Source organism: Melanostigma gelatinosum, assembly GCF_949748355.1.
Source record: "Melanostigma gelatinosum genome assembly, chromosome: 8".
Taxonomy (NCBI): domain Eukaryota; kingdom Metazoa; phylum Chordata; class Actinopteri; order Perciformes; family Zoarcidae; genus Melanostigma; species Melanostigma gelatinosum.
In genome coordinates this window covers 22,867,025-22,889,023 of record NC_136641.1, presented here as the reverse complement: position 1 = coordinate 22,889,023, position 21,999 = coordinate 22,867,025, and the positions used below count along the sequence as shown (strand labels likewise).

Below are 21,999 nucleotides of genomic sequence, written 5' to 3'. Positions count from 1 at the left end.
CAGTTTTCTTATACCTACTTTGGTTTATAATGTTTTAGGTATGTTGTTGTTGTTAAAGTTGACCAAGGACTGGAAAGACCAGGTTCAGGACAGGTCTGGAAAAGTTCTGGATTGATTTTACTTAGAAGTATTAAGACAGAACAATCGACATTCAGCAGCTTATTTTATGAAGACAATACTGTAGTTGGTCTGTAAACAGCAGATAGCAGAGAATATATTATTCTTTAAAAATCTAACATCATTTAATCATGTGTGTGTACACCGTAACAACACTATAATAATCAATTTTATTCCAACAAAGATTTTCCTTCAAATTTACTGAAATTTCTTTTACACTTTTTTCCGTCAGCTTTGAGATTGGTGGAGTCAGTGCTTGACCTGTGCTCCCTTTCTAATGTGAAAGTGAAGGTGCATCTCTTGGCCAGGTCAAGGGAGGAAGGAGGGCTGGAGTTAAAAAAAAAACAACAACCTGGGAGGGTAGATGCTGCTGGACTGAGGGGAGGGAGGTGAGGTTCGGGTTTCAGCCTCACAGGGGGTCTGGGGGAAGGACTGGCATTTTGGAATATACGAAGGATCCATACAAGGCACAGTGGACATAAAACCGTGCTGCTTGCCCTGACGTGGTGGGTGCAGAGTGCCAGCTGGGGCCCCACGTTGGATTTCACTTACATTTTGGAGGGTTTGACTGCATGGTGCCATAAGTCTCTGGGAACGCACACTTAACACACCACTGACTGAAAAGCCTGGCCTCGTCCATCCCTTCACTTCTCACCCAAGCTACTGTCTAATATTTAGACATGTTCGGCTTTGTGGATTCAAGGACTGTTCTGCTACTTGTAGCATCCCAAGTTGTTTTACTCTCCGTGGTCAGATGTCAGGAAGAGGACGACCGTAAGTTGCACTGTTTGTTCTTAACTTCTTCTTCTTCTTTTTAATTGCAAAAACGAAAATGTGGATTGTTACTCTGATGACATTGTTGCCTTCCCAGTCTTCTCTACCTGATGTCTCAGAAGAATAGTGAAAAGTGAATCCAATGCTGGAGGTGTGATGTCAAATGATGAGCAGGAAGAGCACAACTCTGTTTTTAAATCTGCCATATTGCCAGCATGACATGCTATTTTACGGTTGTGTCGATAATTGTTTCTGCTGATGTGAGTGTATAATGTCAAGCAGGCTACCAGTGGTCTTTCCACGTCAGCCAGTCCATGTCTTTCTGTGGGACAGGTGAGGCTGTCAAGGAACATCAGTGTGGGATGGAGGACAAGGTGAACAAGTGTCCGTTTGTCCTCACCTGCGTCCTGCTGCTCAGCATGTCCTGCTGTGTTTGCTCAAACTGCAGTATTAGTTTTTAAGCAGCGAATCTTGCTTAATCAAGCTTATTGATGCCTTAAATGCTGTTGGATTCATTTTTTCCCCAACCATTATGTAGAAGACACACTTGTCAGTCAAATCAGGATTTTCTTGAAAATTAGTCCTGAGAATGAAAATGTAAGTTTTATTTTGAAGACATGTAGAACATATGCAAACCTCACCCACAGGATTTGTCCGGAGCAGATTCAGAGGTTTTCTTGATGTGAAGTGACGGGGTCAGACAGAGCTTGACCCCAGGCTAGCAGGCTCAAAGGGAGTGGGACAGAGGACAGGGTGCACAGCAGGGAGCCAACAGATGACGGACACGTAGTTGTATTTATAGAAAGATGGGCTTTACTGCTTCCAGTTCCCTCTCTTATAGCATTTATAGGCTTTGAGCATTACATTAAACATAGATTGTAAAAGAAAAAGAAGACTGGTGGTAAAGAAAGAAAAGGTTTCAGGAGCCAATTTCTGTCAGGAACTAAACCTCCTTGTGACGTGTATGCGCTAAGTATCACTTTGGCTTAAAAAACAAACAGCGGTTGGAAGGCCACAGCCATAAGCTGTACATATTAAACAAAACACCCATTCTTAATTCCCCAAGGTGTTTGCACTGGCGCTCGACACAGCTACGGGATCCAGATGGAGACCTTTAGAAGGACCCGTGTGTTTACTTAAGGCAGCAGCTTGTCAAATGGGCACAGTATGCCTGTAAGAGAGGTTCATTCATACGAGCCGGCCTGCAGGTCAAATATACTCAGCCGACCACGTGAAATACCTCAACTGGGGCTTCAGACACAGCTGCCAACTGTGGCTCCTGTTGACATTACATTTTATGCGGCTGTCAAAAAATTCTCCTTATGATAACTTCTTTAGTTATTTTTGAAAACGTGTGAGTTATAGTCCACAGCTTCTGAATTGTACCAGTGTGTTTTTGGGTCAGACCACCACCTGTTCATCAGCATCAAAGGAACAAGGCCACTTCCTATTCATTGACATCAATTATGTGTTTTATCATGTAATGCTGTTTCTTGAATGTCACCTTTTCGTGTACTTTGCACTCCATCATGAAGTGTTCAGAGCGTTTTTTTGATGCAGGATAACTTTTATCTCTCTCCTTCCTCCTCCTCCATCTCACCCCGACACGGCTTTTACTCCTCCTACTTCCTTGCCGTACCCCTTGACCCCCCCCCCCCCTTTCATCCTCTTACTCCCTCACAACTTTTTTTTTTTTAACATCTACTTGTACCCTCAACACTGTATGAACCCCAATACCTTTCTAACTCTCTCTCTCTCTTGAACCATCCTCTGTCTCTCCCCCCCCCTCTCCTCTGTCCACCTGCCACGCGCCCCCTGCTGGCCGCCACAGAGGAGGCAGGTGGCTGCATCCAGGACGGCCACCAGTATAATGATAAGGATGTGTGGAAGCCCGAGCCGTGTCGCATCTGCGTGTGTGACAGCGGAGCGGTTCTGTGTGATGAGATAATCTGCGAGGAGATCAGAGAATGTGCCAACCCTCTCATCCCATCTGGAGAGTGCTGTCCCATCTGCCCTGCTGATGCCAGTGCCCCCATTGGTTGTAATTTATTTATTCACATACCTATAAATAAATTACTCTCTCAGCTTGCATTTATCTCACCCTGGCTCACACTTTAGAATGGGGAACTGCTTTAGGATCCAAATTTCCTGCCCGATCGGGGGTTTGCAGCAGTCACTGATCATTGTCTCTCAATGTGATTTTGAACAGATTTGGCTGCTCTGAAACATTTTAGCTTTAACGATAATGATGTTCCCGATTCCAAAGTGGCCCCTCTACATGCTTGGTTTGGACGGCGGCCGGACAAGCAACATTAACAGGATCCTCTTGTAATTGGATGAATCCTGTCATGTGTTGTCTGGCTCTCAGCTAAACCAGTAGAGACGCCCTCCTGCTTCTTCTTCTTTTTTAACTCATGACTAAGATGATGCCTACTTTCATACTCAGCCTAAACTCCATGATTTATTTGACCCACTTGGAGGTCTTCTGCAAAATGAAGGCGTCTTCAGGCCTTCTATGTATGAGGCCTCACGTCAAGACTATTTCGACGAATCGAAGGCTCCGTGTAAAGAGACACTGTGTTCCTGTCGTCTTGATTTGGCAGATTTATCCAAATAAATAGGCACAAAGCTGTTAAAGAGAGGGTTGTGGTTTTATATTTGAAATAGAATAAGTTTAAGATCACTTAAATATGAATTAATTTCCACAAATTTGATTATAAACAGTCTTTTTTATAACAATATAAGATACACAAGTGTACACCAGCTATCTAGCTACAGCTTTACTTTCTTTCACATTTTGATTCAATGATCGAAACACTTTAATCTCATCTGCTGGTCCATGCTTGCTTCTGCTTCATCCCTCTTGGAATTACATTTCACCATAAATATAATCTGGATGGGTTGTTGGCCTTTGGGTTTGGTGAACGGTGTTTGATCCCTTTCTAGCGTGGTTAGATTTCCTTCCCCGTCTCTTTTCCTAAGAATCACAAACGAGGATTTAAATCAGTCAAGCGTCTGAAGTGTTTTTACTGACTTGTTCATTTTTAATGTTCTGCTCTTCTTTTCCTCCCGTCACACATCCGTCTGCAACATCAGAGACATTTGGTGCTAAGGTGAGGCCGGGGATTGTGGGAAAATACTGGTATCCATTCATTCAACAAGTAACTTTAAAAATAACTTTTCTTGTCAAATCTGGAGCTTTTAGTAGTTTGTTTCTTAGTAAAGTGTTTCAGGCCACTGATATCACTTCTTTCTGTTATCAATCAGGGCCAGAAAGGTGCACCAGGAGATATCGCAGATGTAAGTATGAATCCTCTGCAGTCTGTCAAACTGAAGGAACGTCTCATTGCTGTACAACAACCTTCCTCTCCAAACTGCTTTATGCACAAAGCCATGATGGGCCTGAGAACACATGATCCAACAAACCTTCCTTTTCTATGTTGCTGCTATTTGGAATGAACAATTGCAGACTTTTCTTTTTTCTGGGAACTTTAAATGTCCAACACTGTGCCCATTCGTTTCCACAATCACCACCTACACAATACACATTTAAAACACACATATTTCACAAGTTCTTGCGTCGTCAAATTTGACTCTTCTCTCTTGACATAGATTTATCTCCAAACACTGAAAAACGATCCAGTTTTAAGCATTTTTGATCATTAGAGGGGCAATTTCTCACTCATGAGAAGCTAACTGCAATGCCCAACAATCCCTCATTGAACTTTATATTACACGAGGATAAACCCCGCATTCCTTGGACATAATGAACCCAATCAAATCCTCTTAGATCCTCTCAGCAACTTTGCTGCAAGTGCACATGTCAGGTGGCCAGAGTCGGCCGCACCAGAGGTTAAGAGGAGGTGATGTTTTCATGAAAACTTGTCCTGTCAAATGAAATCCTCATCAGATTGTGTTTTTAGCTTGATGGCCACCTCCTGCGAAGCTGGAATGTTCTTCTCTCATTTGAACTTAACCGGACACAATATGAACGACTGCTCTTCTAATGAAGAGTAATTGACAAAAGCTTTCTTTTTCACCGTGCAGGTTGTAGGACCAAAAGGACCACCGGGCCCTATGGTAAATATTACACACTTCATTCATTTCACAGAGAAGGTTGAGCTTATTACATTTATTCTAAACTTATTCAAGCATTGCTTGATGATAAATATTTATTGGTTGACAATAATTTGATGATAAATAGGAGTTTAGTTCATCCTGGGGCTCTTACTGAGACACATATCTTTGTTTTTTGCAGGGCCCCTCAGGTGAGCAGGGAGGACGCGGAGAAGCTGGCGCTAAGGGTGATACGGTAAGAGCCGACACGCTGTGCCCTAAGAAACACCTCTCAGTACAGCATTCACAGGGGATTGCCTGGTGTTAATATGTGAGTGCAGCATCAGACGGACAAATATTGAGTCAAGCAACAGCAGCTCTGGTGATCATAACAACTGAGCTGGCAGAGTTCTGTAATAGTTTGAGATTGCAGCGTTATTACTCCTCAAGTGTAGGAACATCCAAATCGAATCATCACGCAACAGACATTAGACTTCTTCCGCAAATGTTTTGTTGTAAAATGATATCATTTCTGACCTGGAATCTTCTCCAGTAGTCCTGATGAATTTAGAGAAGATAACCTGCTCACTTTGTCCCTAGGGAAATGTTGGACCTCGTGGTAGAGATGGTGAGCCCGGCATCCCTGGAAACCCCGGACCCCCCGGCTCACCTGGACCAGCAGGACTTGGAGGGGTGAGTCTGGGGCACTCCTGTAACACAATGGCACCAACAACAATTTAACAAAATCCCATTTTCTTATTCCCGTATCACACAGTGATAGAAATGCTGAGCTAAACATTCAAACAGAGGTATAAATATATGACTTGATAGTAAACTGTTGATGTAAAAGTTCAACTCTTATTTAACCAGGCGAGTCATTAAGAAATAAAATCGGCCCGGCACATCAGTGTCTTAACAATCACTGAATGCCTTGTTCTTCTCTTTGGCTACATTTGACTCAGTCGATACACAGAAACAGCCCCAAATGAGTTGATTTGTTATTCAAAGAAGTAAGAGGGAAGAATGTAGTCTCTTCTTAGTCGATTAATTGGTCATTTTGATCTTAGTCGACAAAGATTTCTGTCAGCGATTAGTCATTTTTTATTGCTTTTTCATGGTAAATGACTTATTTTTAAGAAATGTATGAACACATCTTTGGTGAACACAAGATTTAAAGTGGTGCCTTTGTGTGATTATTTGCAGAGAAACTCAGTTTCACAGTTCTGTAGATTAAATCAACTCATCAATTCGACAGCAAAATCATAAAAGTGTTTGTCGACTGATAATTGCTTCATGCCGGACCGACCTAGAAGAATGTGAAGCTTGTCTTTCTACTTTCCCTCAGGGTAACTGATCCACCTGTTGGGTCATTAATTCAGTTAATGCAGTTCACTTGCTGCTGTGCGTAATGACCCACTTAGCTCAGGCCGGATACCGGATAATAACTGACTCTCAGTCTCTGTCTGTTTTGCGTGTTGCAGAACTTTGCTGCTCAGATGGCTGGAGGTTTCGATGAGAAGTCCGGAGGCGCTCAGATGGGTGTGATGCAGGGACCGATGGTAAGCAGCGCCGTGTGCAGTGGATACATCTAACAGGAAGTGTGTACGTTGTTGCTATGTAAACAGTTTCATCTCTCACAATGGCATAAAACTCATTACACACATTTACCTGGTCTCAGAGTTGCTGCTGAAGATAAGTGGAGAACAATAATGATTACAATGCTGCCGCCTTGTGGTTCAGTAGATTCACTTCAAGCTACCTGATAGATTTCCGGGTTAACTTTCTCTGTTTGTCTTGTGTGTCTCCTTCAGGGTCCCATGGGTCCTCGTGGTCCCCCTGGACCTAGTGGAGCTCCTGTAAGTGCACCCATTACAGCACTACATCACAATGTGACCGGTCATCATAATCAAACAGCGACTGTAGAAACATATAGAGAAGAGTTGTTTGCATGAATGGATCTTTATTACTTTGTCATTTGTACGTACAGGGCCCACAAGGTTTCCAAGGTGGACCTGGAGAGGCAGGAGAGAATGGTCCCTCTGTAAGTATTAACACGTATCCCAGAATGCATCTATGTGCCCAACAGACACCGTACTGCTGAAGTGTTTAGGGTTTAACAGCAACATCTACTTCCACAGAAACAAATGCTGATTATGAATGATATTATAAGCATACTTAAGCTGTTTGAATTCTCTGACACAGTGAAAATCTGTGATTTCGTCACCAAATTTTCCTCAAAATGTAGTTCAACGGTGTGAAGGCGGTGTTCTGAAGTCTAATTTCTAAATGTATTTAAAGCAATTACATCACTGTTACTCATGATTCACCTTTGTTTGTAGGGAGCAATGGGACCTCGTGGACCATCTGGACCTTCTGGAAAACCTGGTAGCGATGTAAGTGTCGAGGCCTCATCTTTGTATGAAACTCACAGCTCAGTGAAGCATAAGCACAACACTCACACAAAGTTAAGGTCAAAAAAAGTAACTCCTCACTTTGACGGCCTTCAGATGTTCCTCACGTTCATGTCGTTTCAACAACTTTTAAGCTCCCTACCCTCTAAATGCACCACCAGAGGGCAGTCTCTTAACAACGCTGCTGAGAACGATGGTATATTTCCTCTACTGTAAAGTTTAAACCAATGGCGGCCTGTGCATTTTATACCTGGGCCTTCTGTGCTGTCCTACTGAGTTACGGTTATTTGTTTCTATTGGTGTAATAATACCATGTTTAATTCGTATTAAAACATTTGGTACGAGGCGTACGAACCGAACAATTCGTTTGAATAATACTAGTGCAATTGGAAAATGCAGAAGCTTAAATTGTGGGAAATATCATGTTTTCGGTGGACTGCGCTCACGTGACAGACAACGGGATGTGTGACCTTTTGAACCGGAACAACAACAAAAAACAGCTGTTGCCGGCGTCCTCAGGTTAGAATAGCACAGCATAGAGAAATAGGGGCTGAATCTTTATTGTTATTAAATTATGAAATGATGAAACAGCTATAACTTTGTGATTGTGTTTAGGCCAGCAGAGAAGGCTTAGCTGGCCCTGACGGCCCAGCACTGCTGTGAAGTGCAGTGCTGCTACATCTCAGCTGCTTCAGGAAATAATCATCCCACTTCCTGTTTGTTTTTAGGGAGATGCTGGCAAACCTGGAAAAGCTGGTGAGCGTGGACCTGCAGGGCCTCAGGTGACTAACTCCAGGATTACCACGCATGTCAAAGTCTAAAGAGGAAAATAGAGATGCGGTTCAGCGTTCCTCGTGTAAAGATTTTGTGTGTTTATTTTCTATTATAGGGAGCTCGTGGATTCCCTGGAACTCCTGGACTTCCTGGAATCAAAGGACACAGAGTGAGTGTTTCAAACTTGCTTATGCAACTCATGCTCATTCATTGCACCCTGATGACTGACTGATGTGTCTCTGTAGGGTCACTCTGGTCTGGATGGAGCTAAGGGAGAGACTGGTACCGCGGGAGCCAAGGTAAGACCACCACGTGTATCTTTTTGTGACAAATATCATTGGAATCATTTTGCAAATATTCCCAATATGTTTCCGCTCACTTCTTCGAACTTCTCTGCTCTCTGTTCCCATCAGGGCGAGTCCGGCTCCTCTGGAGAGAACGGCGCCCCTGGACCCATGGTGAGTCTCCAGTGCTTTTTCTGGTCTGCTATATTATCTGATATTTGCAGAATGTGAATAAATTGAAGCTGTGTGTTTCATAATGATCAAGATGAACTGATCTTCTGTCACAGGGCCCACGTGGTCTGCCCGGTGAGAGGGGACGTTCTGGAGCTACCGGAGCTGCAGTGAGTAACAAACTGATGCATCAATATGTCTCTAGTTTTCTGTAACAACTTAAAGAAACATATAATCTCTCCATTGTGGAGTACACCACTGACTATCCTGTCTCTTTACTCTTCAGGGTGCCCGTGGAAATGATGGCTTGTCCGGTCCTGCTGGTCCACCTGTGAGTATCGTAGTTCCCACTTTGCACCCAATTTAGTTTGTGATGTTTTATAATGCCATGTCTCTGGATAACACATCCACAAAGTGATGAGACATGAAGCCCAACCAGCAGGTCTTTGCTCTGTCTACAGGGGCCCGTTGGTCCTGCTGGAGCTCCCGGTTTCCCAGGATCTCCAGGATCCAAGGTTTGTGCACATCACATTATCACAAACTAGCGTTTCATATCTGTGGCAGACATTACGTTACAAAAGTCTGGCGAGTGTTTCCATACACAGGTGATCGGCTTCAGTAGTATATTCTACAAACTACTGTATTATCCTTTCAAGAAAGAATAATATGCATTAATAGTCATGCCATATTCAGTTAACTTACTTATAATAAAGGTAATTGTCCATAAATATCTATATTTGGGTCCATATAAGAACAGACAGAACAGGTACTAAACACACCATTATCTTCAGCTTTTCTAAATGGAGGTACACATTTTGGATTCACAGATAAATTAAATGTTAATGATAAGTTATTGTGTCCTGTCAGGGAGAAGCTGGTCCTACTGGAGGCCGTGGATCTGAAGGAGCACAGGGACCTCGCGGAGAGGCCGGTACCCCAGGATCCCCTGGACCCTCCGGAGCATCGGTTCGTTAACCATCAACCTGATCGTCCAGACTTTTGATTGGCTACATATAACGTGACTGTTCTTATACTGTGTTTGTCACTCATGGACTTCTTCTTCTCTGTCGGTGTAGGGTAACCCCGGTACTGATGGTATCCCTGGATCTAAAGGGTCTGCTGTGAGTCCACTCTCTGTATTCGTTGTTTTAGAGTCCTCCATAGTTTCTTTGTAATTCATGATATCACCGTTATATCTTATTCTGATATTTTCTTGTGGTTTTTTTTCTTCCTTGAAGGGTGGTGCTGGTATTGCTGGTGCTCCTGGATTCCCCGGTCCTCGTGGCCCCCCTGGACCACAGGGAGCCACAGGACCTCTGGGGCCAAAGGGACAGTCTGTAAGTCACTTGGGAATAATCGAAATCATCTGTGAAACCTTCATACTTGTTTGTGTTGTGACTATTTATTGTTGTGGCTGTCCTCTTTCTTGCTGTGTTTAGGGAGACCCTGGTCTTCCTGGATTCAAAGGTGAAGCTGGACCCAAGGGAGAGCTCGTAAGTATATGCTAAGTACACCACTTTGAAGCATCTTTTAGAATTAGACCACACAGGAGATTTACTGACACATCTTCATTTCTCCAGGGCCCCATTGGTCCTCTAGGGGGCCCTGGTCCCGCTGGTGAAGAAGGAAAGAGAGGCGCCAGAGGAGAGCCTGGATCTGCCGGACCACTCGGACCTCCAGGAGAGAGAGTCAGTCATCAGGATGTTCAACAACATTTTAAATTGCTTGTTGCTATTTTCAGCACAATCTAATCAAATGCAACTCTGATTCTTTCCAGGGAGGTCCTGGGAACCGTGGTTTCCCAGGTCAGGACGGTCTTGCTGGTGCGAAGGTATGACCCCGCCAGAACTGATCTCAGCTCACCGACACCGTGAACAGATGATCTGAGCACTGCAGCACCAAAAAGATGCTGTTATGGTCATAAAACTAGCTGCCATATGTCTCCCAGGTTGTTGTTGAACTGGCTGATATCTTCTCTACTTCAGGGTGCCCTTGGTGAACGTGGTGTTCCTGGTGCTACTGGGCCCAAAGGTGTTGGTGGAGACCCTGGACGCACAGGAGAGTCCGGCCTCCCCGGAGCCAGAGTGAGTCAGAGCAGTCAGACAGCGTTATGTAGTCTTTGGATGTTCAGTGTGGCAGGCTTGATCGGATTGATTTTATTTGTTTTTGATGCTGATGATCTCTAACATGTGTGGTCCTTTCGTAGGGTCTCACCGGTCGTCCCGGAGATGCTGGTCCTCAAGGCAAAGGTGGACCCTCTGTGAGTACCATATTCATCCTGTCACGCTCATGAAAGGTTGCAGCATCCCATCATCACTAGCAGCAGTGTGACATGTTTTTATTTATGTCGATTTTATAATAAAAGTGAGTATGTGGTTATTTACTTTTATAATTAGACACTTAAACACACAGAAATAGTACAACTCACCCATGCAAAGTGGCTTCCCAGCAGTATTTTGAAACAAACAAAAATAGCACTTTATTGCACAAACACAGGAAATATAACAACCCTTAATTCAGCACATGATCTAAAATGAAAGCCTCGTACTGAATAAGACTTTACATTGTAGTGTGAATCACAATGAACGTATGCAAGCAAACACACGTTTCAACTCTCACTGCTTGAGTGCTGATTTGCTACCTTTGTGTCTTTGACAGGGTGCTTCTGGTGAGGACGGTCGCCCCGGCCCCCCCGGCCCTCAGGGAGCCCGTGGACAGCCAGGAGTGATGGGATTCCCTGGACCAAAGGGAGCCAACGTGAGTTTTTAGAGGAGTACAGTAGGAGCACATCCAGGATGATGAAAACCTGATAATATACGGTCTAAATGCATCCATGACTAGATGGGACAAATCAGTAATGCAGCTTTTCAGAAGCCAAATATTACTACTAGTGCTGCTACTGTCGGTTAGCTTGTAGCACTCAAAGCTAAAGAGACTTCCTACGGATCATTTCCTGTGATTTCTCTTCAACAGGGTGAAGCTGGAAAGGCAGGAGAGAAGGGTCTTGTGGGTCGTCCTGGTTTGAGAGTGAGTACATTTTCCCCATGAATACAAAAACATCACAAATGGATTCATGGTCTCCAGATCCCTTTTCATAACCTAAATACTCCTCTTTGAACAGGGTCTGTCTGGAAAAGATGGTGAGACTGGTTCTTCTGGACCTTCTGGCCCCGCTGTGAGTATCTCGGTGTCGTTACATGTTGTGAGATGTGTGTTTTCACTTGTTCTTTGTCCCTCGACTGATCCCCTGCGTCTGTCACAGGGGCCTGCTGGAGAGAGAGGAGAGCAAGGACAGCCTGGACCTTCCGGCTTCCAGGTGAGTTCATTTTCTCTTCAAATCCCAGAAAACGCCAGTCTGGGAAAAATCAAAGCGAGATTATGAAAATGATTGATATTCAATATGACTGTTATTCAGGAAGCCAGCAGACTTAGGTCTATATTTATAGATATCATATAATGAATCCCTTTCTTGGACAGGGTCTGCCTGGACCATCTGGTGCCCCAGGAGAGGCTGGGAAAGCTGGAGACCAGGTGAGTGACACTCACTAACAAACATTACTTTGGATTTGCTTCGTCTGTTGGTCTATTGCGGCCGACAACCCTTTTGACACAAGCTGTGTCCAGCTACATGCCAAATGATGGTCTTTCTGAAGACCACTACTGAAAATAACAGCATAATGTAGCAATGAAGGAAGTGAACGATGAGCTGAAACAGTCTCTGGTTCAAGCCTGTCAAAATAAATCAATGTATTTCTGTAACAGGAAGAAGATCGCAGTGCGAATGCTTAATGTCAATCACCAACTGACTATTGAACACACTCATGAATCTTATTACGGTATTTTTAGACTTTAACATTAAACTTTAAGTTGAAATGACGAATCGACCTCACAAATTGGGAATCAAATCTTCTTCTTCTAGTTTAACGTTACAGTTGAGTTGACATTATCGTCTCTATTCTCAGTTTTTATTATATTCTGTTTCATATTTTATATTTTATAAATATATATTCTATTTTAATCATTGCATATAATTTGGTCTTATTTTTTCTTACCTGCCTCATTTGCTTTTTGTGATTTATGTGCAGTGGCTGCTGTAACAAACAAATAATATGTAAAACATTCTATACATCTAAAAAACAACATGCTAAAGTTAAACATCTATCAGCTCTTTTCAAGTCAATCCATAACTACATTACTCAAACTGAAAATTGAATGTATTTTTTGTTGGCAATGAGGATCTTTCTGTCGTACAGTTCTGTAACAGCCTCATTCCGTACTGCTGAATGTTCCTCGAGCTCAGATTACTTTCATTACATTGCAACATTCGGGATTGAAGTTATATTTAGTTATCATTGTCGTATTCTTACTCGGACTAACGATGAAAGCTCAGCAGATGTTTTTACGACACAGATGTTTAGATGTGTGTAACTCTGTCTTTTCTCTGTGCAGGGTATTTCTGGAGAGGGCGGAGTTCCTGGTGCTGTTGGACCCAGAGTGAGTTTCCATGTTAAAGCTCCCTGTCTTCATTTCCAAACACACACGATTCATACGTAAATATTACGACTTATTTACGTTGTTTTTATACAAGAGGATTCAACAAGCACTCCTTCCATCACATACCTGAGCAACGGCTAGCGTCTCTTGTTTCTCGTGTTGACTCGGAGTCTCTTTGTCTCCTGACAGGGTGAGCGTGGTTTCCCTGGTGAGAGGGGTGGTGCTGGAGCTCAGGGTCTTCAGGGACCTCGTGGACTTCCTGGAACACCTGGAACTGATGGACCCAAGGTCAGTGGATACAGATTTTGTGTTGAGAATCAAATTGTCGCTCTGAGTCGACTAGATTTATGTTTGTTGTTCAAGAAAAACATATGAAAAGATCTGCAAAAGTCAGTTTCATCAAGGTGGACTTCTTGTCCCAACAACTAATTCCCTTGATGTTCTTGAAAGGGCCAAATTTAAGCTAGGCTAGCCGTTCCCCCCCCTGTTTCCAGTCTTTATGCTAAGCTAAGCTAACTGGCTGGCTGCCGCTTGATATTTACTGGGCAGACATAAGAGACCTCCTCATCTAACTCTCAGCAGAGGACGAATAAGCATATTTTTACAAAATGCCAAACTGTGCCTTGAAATTATTTAAGAAAAAGCTTTGAAGATCTTTCCGGTCGAATCATTTCTTAGTGGACATGTTGAACATGGACCTGCAGCTTTGGTCAAGTTCAAGAGAAACGTTGACATATTTTAAATGAACAATGAAACTATATTAGGACATATTTAATTATTTTCACATTACTCATATATTTCGTGTTGTGCCAGGAAAAAGAGGACCAGCATGTCCACACTCAACTCAATTCGTTCATAAGAAACGAGTAGACGTGAACACATTTGACTGAGAAGTTGTCTCCTCATTGTAACTCAGGGAGCCATTGGACCTAATGGCGCTGCTGGATCCCAGGGCCCCCCCGGCCTGCAGGGTATGCCTGGAGAAAGAGGAACTGGTGGAATGTCAGGAGCCAAGGGAGACAGAGTGAGTGGTGGATTCTTCAAAGTGGACGTTTAGTTTGACATCATGCATTATTTCTAGAGTTTAAATGGCACATTTAAAAGAGCAAATCTCACGACCAGAGGCCGTTGTAGTTCCGTGTTTAATTAACACGCTGCTTTCTTCTCTGTCCAACAGGGTGACAACGGACAGAAAGGACCCGAGGGAGCTTCTGGAAAGGACGGAGGAAGAGTGAGTTGAATGAATCCTTGGTCTCCGAGTGAAGTCATCGAACAGAAGAATCACCTTCAATCACTCTGTTGTCTATAACTGGTATCCATGCTCTTCCTCAGGGTTTGACTGGTCCTATTGGTCCTCCTGGCCCATCTGGACCCAACGGAGCCAAGGTAAGAACAACAGTGTCACCCTTTGGCTTGTTAAAGGGAAATGTCATCAATTGAGTTGAATCATTTGGGTTGGTTTGACTGACTGGTTCTCTCCTATCCAGGGTGAAACTGGAGCTGGTGGCCCGAATGGTGCCACTGGTGTTCGTGGTGCTCCTGTAAGTACCTCTTCTTGTCAAGTGTACAGTAATGACAATAACAAACTGATAAAACACAGAACACATTTAAAACACAAAGAGGATGATATGAACTCGATGCCAAAACGAGAGAGCAAAACAAACTAAAATGTCTGAAAACACAAGTGGGTTTTTGGAAGTGATACATTTAATATGATTCTATATTTGTTCTCCGCTTTCTAAAATACCTAAAAACACAAACAAACATGGTGTCAAAGAATAACAATGAAAACAGCATGAATATATCTCACCCCGAGCTCTTCTGTCCTCTTGCAGGGTGACCGTGGTGAGATCGGTCCTCATGGGCCTGCCGGCTTTGCTGGACCTCCTGTAAGTAAAGTCAACGCAGCAGCGTCTGTTAAAATGAAACAAGTGAAAGATGGTTTTGATATCATAACATTACTCTTCTGTTGTCCAGGGTTCAGATGGTCAGCCTGGTGCTAAGGGAGAGCTTGGTGAGTCTGGACAGAAGGGAGAAGGTGGTTCTCTTGGACCTCAGGGGCCATCTGGTGCTCCTGGACCTGTGGTGGGTATTTTTTTATTCTTATTATATGAATTGAAGTCACTGTAGTGTCATATCAAGATGACTAATAGTTCTTTGTCTTTTTCAGGGACCCACTGGTGTATCTGGACTTAAAGGTGCACGTGGTGGTCAGGGTGCTGCTGTAAGTAACTCCTATGTTTACGTAATCACATGAAGGATACTTCAGCTGAATGCCGATTCATTCATTGACTTTTTTAAGAGCTAAGATCAGGATTGGAGAGCTAAAACGATGAGTCGATTTATCAGCAATCCAATTATCATTTCAATGATTTTTAAAGCACAAATATCAAACGCTCACTGATCCTCTCATTCCAACTCCTCGGTTGTGATGAAGTCCTAGTTTCTTCGTCTCATGTGACAGTGAATTGCTTATTTTTGGGGTGTTGGACTCGACAAAACTAGCCATTTGAAGGCGGCGACTTGGGCGTTTAGGAAATTGTCAAAGGCATGTTTCATTTTTTAACATCTGTTGACCAAGCAGTGAATGGAGAATAGGGAAGAGCATCGGGAGATTAGTTGATGATTGACATAATCATCAGTTGCAGCCCTAAAGGAATGTCTAAACATGTGAAGACAAAACACAACACACACAATATCAGCGGTAGCTAAGATATAATACATACAGTCAATCAAATCTTTGTCGACATTAAAAATGATTCTACATTGATCCACCTGAAAATATTGATGGAGCTAGCCTTCTTAACTCAAGTCAGGTGACATGTATTTGTAGCAGGTAAAAACTGCTGAATCCTTCCTGGTTACAGCACTTCTTCCTACTTGACCTCAGTTATTGGTGATGAGAGTGATTCACAGGTCGACAGGTTGGGTATGATTCTGTTTACTGAAGTCTTGTTCTCTTTGAAAGGGCGCTACTGGTTTCCCTGGTGCTGCTGGCAGAGTTGGATCTCCCGGCCCTAATGTGAGTGTTTCATCAATAACAAATTCCTAGAAAGGGAAATCAATTTACTCAGTCGATCTGAAAGGATTTGTACTTGTTTTTGAGTGTATTTCTGCTCTCACCCACTTAAATCCTCTCTCTTTCCATGACAGGGTAACCCTGGTTCTGCCGGCCCTGCTGGCTCTTCTGGTAAAGACGGACCAAAGGGTGTTCGTGGTGACGCCGGCCTCCCAGGAAGACAGGGCGACGGTGGTCTCCGTGGACTTTCTGGCGCACAAGGAGAGAAGGGAGAGGCTGGAGAGGATGGACCACCTGTGAGTTTTATTTTGCGCCTCACAGGAACACATTAAGTACCTGTCTACTGGTGACAAGAGTGTGAGACTCAGTCTTCTCTTTCCTGACTCTGTAGGGTGTCGATGGGCCTTCAGGTCCTTCGGGTCTGGGTGGATCTCGTGGTATTGTTGGTTTGCCCGGTCAGCGTGGAGAGAGAGGTTTCGCTGGTCTCCCTGGACATTCTGTAAGTGTTTTCTTCAACATTTAGCTTTGATAAGAGCCAGATCCTTATGTTTAAAAAAAAACTTTCAATTCAATTCAGTCGGATAAACCTTAATCTTACTGTAAGTTTGCAATAAAGCGTCTTATTCTTATTAGTTATCCTCTAGTTTCTTAGCGAATAGACACAAAATGCTGATCCACTGAAGATCAGCAGATTATTCGGTCTGCCTTCGATGTCAAAGGAGCTACTGGAATCGAATGAAGATATTCCCTCTGTGTTTAGGGAGAGCCTGGTAAACAAGGAGGTTCTGGCTCTGCTGGCGACCGCGGACCTCCTGGACCTGTGGGACCCCCTGGACTTACCGGGCCTTCTGGAGAGACTGGCAGAGAGGTCAGACCTACAGAATAATAACAACAACAACAAAATGTTACGAATGGCAGGACAGCTGTCCCGTCAGTTGTGCGTCACGTTATGGCTGTAGGAACAGCATTTACAATATTCATCTTGATCCATCAGAAGTCATATCATTAAAAACATGTCTCTGTATCTCAGGGTACCTCTGGATCAGATGGACCTCCCGGTAGAGACGGATCTACTGGAGTCAAGGTGAGAGACTTCAGCCTCACGAAAAACTCCAGCAAATCCCACAGTTTGACTAAAGTCGACTAGATCTGTTGTTTTCCTGAGTCATCACCTTGTTGTCCTCCTGTAGGGAGAGCGAGGTAACACCGGTCCCGCCGGCGCCCCTGGAGCTCCCGGTGCCCCCGGTGCCACCGGACCTGTCGGACCCCTCGGCAAGCAGGGAGACAGAGGAGAGGGCGTAAGTCACGCAACATCCTGTAAGGCCCACAGGCAGAAGGCCCAGTGTCGGGCACCGATCCGTATTTTTGACCCACACTGTTGTTTCTTTTCTTTAGGGCGCTCAAGGACCCGCAGGGCCCTCTGGACCCAGCGGCGCTAGAGGGATGGCTGTGAGTATCACCTCTAATGGCAACAATACTATAATGTTTTTATTTTAATTTCATCAAGCTAATTAAGAGTGCTACACACAGGCAGCCATGCATTTTAATACATGTTACACCTTTACTCCAGGGACCTCAAGGACCACGTGGGGACAAGGGAGAGAGTGGTGAGGTTGGAGAGAGGGGACAGAAGGGTCACCGCGGCTTCACTGGTCTGCAGGGTCTTCCCGGACCTCCTGTGAGTAATCCACATCTAATAGTTCACCCCTGCTCCACACCACTTCTGATCTGTCTGCTCTGATCGTTGTCCTCGTCCGGACAGGGTTCCTCTGGAGATTCTGGAGCTGCCGGACCTGCCGGACCAAACGGAGCTAAGGTAAGAAAAAAAAAAAGCAATAAGCGAAAGAGAAGAAAAAACTCTTCTTCCATTTCCATCCTGCAGCTTTAACGCCTCAGATATGTGATGGTAATGAAGGGCACGGGTTAGTCTTTTTGTAATTCTCAAATCAGCTGAAGAAGACGGGGACAGGAGAGGCCACGTGCTTTAATTACCCACCGCTGTGATAAGAGGGGCTGCTGAGGCATTTCAGAATTATTACTCTCTGCTCAGAGACGAGGCAGACGGACAGGAGGGGCCGCGATTTGTGAAACCGCTCCTGCTGAGATGAGAAATGGACTTCAATATCTATTCTAGATGAGCTAAGCGCTGAGCCCGATAAGGAAAATGAAGAGAAACGTCACCGCACAAATACTCTTCATGCATAATAAGGCAGAAGGGTTTGGAGGTGATTGGGGTAATAGAGAGGAACTGCTGGCACATTTGAATTGCTGAATCTGATTTTTTTTTTTTTATTCAGACTGCATGATGGATCTAAAAAAAAGTAACCAGCACAGCTCCACACTTTGAATAGAAAGCACAAGTTCGTAATATAAAGTAATGTTTCAGATAAACGCAGACATGTTCACTTACACTCGCTGTTTCTGTAGGGACCACCTGGACCATCCGGACCTGCTGGCAAAGACGGATCAAATGGACTGCTTGGCCCCATTGGACCCCCTGGACCTCGTGGACGTTCTGGAGAATCTGGTCCTGCTGTACGTAACATGTCCTAAATACAAGTTAAACTCCACTGAGCCTTTATACTGGGCTTTTTCCAACGCTGTCTCTCTACACCTGATTGTACCGGAATGCCCACCTGATGCATTTCCTGCTGACAGGGGCCTCCTGGTAACTCCGGACCCCCTGGCCCACCTGGTCCTCCTGGCCCAGGCATCGACATGTCGGCCTTCGCTGGTCTGGGTCAGATCGAGAAGTCCCCCGATCCTCTCAGGTACATGAGGGCCGACGAGGCCTCCAGCTCCCTGAGGCAGCACGACGTGGAGGTCGATTCCACACTTAAGACACTCAACAGCCAGATTGAGAACCTGCGCAGCCCCGACGGCAGCCAGAAGAACCCTGCTCGCACCTGCAGAGACCTGAAACTGTGCCACCCCGAGTGGAAGAGTGGTGAGTAGGCTGGGGAGTCTAAGATGTGAAGAAATTAAAGTGTACTCTTGTGCCTCATTTTGCCTTAAAATGTTCTTAACTGGCATATTAGCAAATTATGAATTATTCTATTTTAGATATGTCTTTCTACAACACCTCAAAAATGATATTATTACATCCTGGTGTGAAAATGTTTAAAACCAAGACCGGAATGTCATTACTTCTGTGAACAAGATCAGCTTTCCTCTCATCTTCAACAAAACACAGATCCCTTGATGTCCAAACCTGATCTAGAAATGCTAATATATGCTTTTTGTTCTAGAATAAAAACAGGCGTCGCTCCTTATTGACGCACATCTCTCTCATCTCTCCAGGTAACTACTGGGTTGACCCCAACATCGGCAGCATAGCTGATGCCATCAAGGTCTTCTGCAACATGGAGAGCGGAGAGACCTGCGTCTCCGCAAGCATCGCCGAGGTACCAAAGAAGAACTGGTGGACCAGCAAGGGCAATGACCGCAAACACGTCTGGTTCGGAGAGACCATGAACGGAGGATTCCACGTGAGTGCACTTTAACGACGCAATGCTTCGGATAATGTCCGTTAAACTGATCTCGAAGTGGAACTTAACGATCCCTAAACGTGAAAGCTTGCTAATGAATTCCCTTCGACCTGTCGTGCAGTTCAACTACGCTGACGACGGCCCCATTGCCAACGCTGGCAGCATCCAGCTGACCTTCCTGAGGCTTCTGTCCACCGAAGCGTCCCAGAACCTGACTTACCACTGCAAGAACAGCGTAGCCTACTTGGACCAGGCCACAGGCAACCTGAAGAAGGCCCTGAAGCTGCAGGGCTCCAACGATGTGGAGATCCGCGCAGAGGGCACCAGTCGCTTCACGTACACCGTGTTGGAGGACGGCTGCAAGGCGAGGCTTCTGCAAAATAGAGCCAGGAAGAATGAATCTTTCCTGTGTTTTATATGTTGTCATTGTATCATGAGACTGCTGCTAACACATTCCTGTACTCTCAACCAACAGAAACATACAAGCCGGTGGGGCAAGACTGTCTTTGAGTACAAAACACAGAAGACCTCCCGTCTGCCAATCGTGGACATTGCTCCCATGGACATCGGCGGAGCGGATCAGGAGTTCGGAGTCGAAGTAGGCGCAGTCTGCTTCTTGTAAAGTGGAATATCACAATGGCCCCCCAAAGAAAACACAGGAAATAAATAAACTCAACCATGAAACATTACACACACACTTCCACAATAAAGAAGACTGGAAATTATAAAAGAAAATTGATACTTTTTCCTCTCACAACGAAGTGCTCTCCAAGTTGTACTCCCTGGATGTTAGCGCTGAAGGGCACCGGCAATATCCGTACACCACACCAGCATTCTCTGTCAACCCTGCTTCCTGAGATCCAGTCATGTTTCCCATGGCCCACTGTTGACGGGAATGAGTCAGAGCCAGGAGGAAGAGGGACCAAGCGAACAAGTTATGGAGAACAGAAACATGACTTGATGTCACTTATTTATTGTCTAACCCGAATGGGCAGAGTTGAGGTAGGACTGGACGGGTTTACTTTGTAAGTAAGACAAGCCCCCTTTCCACTACAGAACAGCCGCGCAGCCTCTGTCCCAGTCCTACTCCACCTCCCTCCATGTTTCCCTCCTGACACACAAATACGGCGTTTTGAATCAGTGTAGACCAAAATAAATATCCTCGGTAAAATCAAATCCAGGTGCTCCGGGCTTGTACATCGCGAGCGGGAGTAAAACCTTTGCTGTGTATTATACATCCTTGGTTCTATTGTTGTAAAAGTCTGTGTTTATAAACAACCAGATGGTTTTATATATATATTTCCACATTATGTGTGTACAAGTGTCTTTATGTACACCAACACTTTGGAAAGTGAGGTTACATTTGGGATGTACATCAGAGCAAGGCCCAGTTCTCATCCATAAATAGTTTTCAAAAGAATTTGAGGGAAATTTGTTTTGATTTCTTTTATTGTAGTCATCCAGATTGTTTAAAGCTACCTCACGCTGAAAAACAAAGTGAAAATGTTGAGTTTAAATCTGCGCTGACCAAAAATTAGCTTTCAGTGGAATCTGGGGCTGTATGGCCATCTTTGCTTTGGGTCGCTCTCGCTTCAGAAGGTGCTATAAGTTCTGTAATTCAATCCCCCCCACCCACCCAATACCCCAATTCCCACTAGCCTCACACCACACACTCACACTCCACCCTGGAGGAGGGGTGCAGTCGGGATAAGACGGGGGAGACGGGATACTCAGAGGCCGACCGAGGACGGTTGCTCAGAAAACAACCAGGGTGGGTTGTCTCTGTGTGTGTGTGAGGGCGTGTACATTTTTTAAATTAATTTTATGATCATTTTTGTTTTTATTTTGGTACACTTCTAATTGATGTAAATTGGAAAATAAAAGGTAAACCGAATTAAGAATGAAGTTGATTTTTAATTGAGTTTTGAATAAAAACAGAAATGGCGTGGGAACGTATTTCTTCTTTCACCAGAACCGTTCATGTGTGTTTAAATGTTTTATTTTTGTTGTTTGTTATCCTTTGTTACTCTTGACTGTGAGTGCATAGTCCGTGTGTGTGAGTGTGTGAAAGTTAAAGACTGTGATGCAAGTGTGTGTTTTCATATGAGAGAATCTCATAACAGGAACAGACGTACTGTATTTGTTCTGCGGTGTCAGGGTGGGGCTGGGCGTAGACGGCTCCTGTTTTGTCTCAATAGGCATAAATAAAGAACATTTTATTGACTGGAATCTAGTATTTTGTAGAGTAATGATGCATCAGCGTCTTGTACTGTGGCCAGCTTCCTCTCCGGTCTGTCCCGAGTAATAAAAGCAACATATTCTTATTCCAAATATGTGCCATAAACGCACAATTTCATACGTATGCAGATAAAAAGTTATGACCGACAGAAATATGCTAGTTATTCATTTTC

At 44.2% G+C, this 21,999-nt stretch overlaps 1 protein-coding gene across 1 annotated transcript; it reads left to right on the top strand.

Annotated features, from left to right (window-relative positions):
• The first annotated feature begins 631 nt into the window (after nucleotides 1-631).
• Nucleotides 632-21,562, top strand: LOC306780951 (uncharacterized protein). Its single transcript, XM_079273507.1, has 53 exons — nucleotides 632-891; nucleotides 3,988-4,004; nucleotides 4,159-4,191; nucleotides 4,939-4,971; nucleotides 5,150-5,203; nucleotides 5,548-5,640; nucleotides 6,429-6,506; nucleotides 6,759-6,803; nucleotides 6,935-6,988; nucleotides 7,287-7,340; nucleotides 8,087-8,140; nucleotides 8,248-8,301; nucleotides 8,378-8,431; nucleotides 8,546-8,590; nucleotides 8,704-8,757; nucleotides 8,874-8,918; nucleotides 9,049-9,102; nucleotides 9,455-9,553; nucleotides 9,664-9,708; nucleotides 9,826-9,924; nucleotides 10,027-10,080; nucleotides 10,168-10,275; nucleotides 10,365-10,418; nucleotides 10,573-10,671; nucleotides 10,794-10,847; nucleotides 11,246-11,344; nucleotides 11,561-11,614; nucleotides 11,709-11,762; nucleotides 11,850-11,903; nucleotides 12,065-12,118; nucleotides 13,037-13,081; nucleotides 13,271-13,369; nucleotides 13,998-14,105; nucleotides 14,259-14,312; nucleotides 14,414-14,467; nucleotides 14,569-14,622; nucleotides 14,917-14,970; nucleotides 15,059-15,166; nucleotides 15,252-15,305; nucleotides 16,050-16,103; nucleotides 16,235-16,396; nucleotides 16,492-16,599; nucleotides 16,861-16,968; nucleotides 17,131-17,184; nucleotides 17,291-17,398; nucleotides 17,496-17,549; nucleotides 17,671-17,778; nucleotides 17,863-17,916; nucleotides 18,528-18,635; nucleotides 18,759-19,047; nucleotides 19,401-19,588; nucleotides 19,710-19,952; nucleotides 20,064-21,562. Exons 1-53 carry the CDS (start codon nucleotides 798-800, stop codon nucleotides 20,208-20,210), a joined length of 4,257 nt encoding a protein of 1,418 aa, XP_079129633.1. The 5' UTR covers nucleotides 632-797; the 3' UTR covers nucleotides 20,211-21,562.
• The last annotated feature ends 437 nt before the right edge of the window (nucleotides 21,563-21,999 follow it).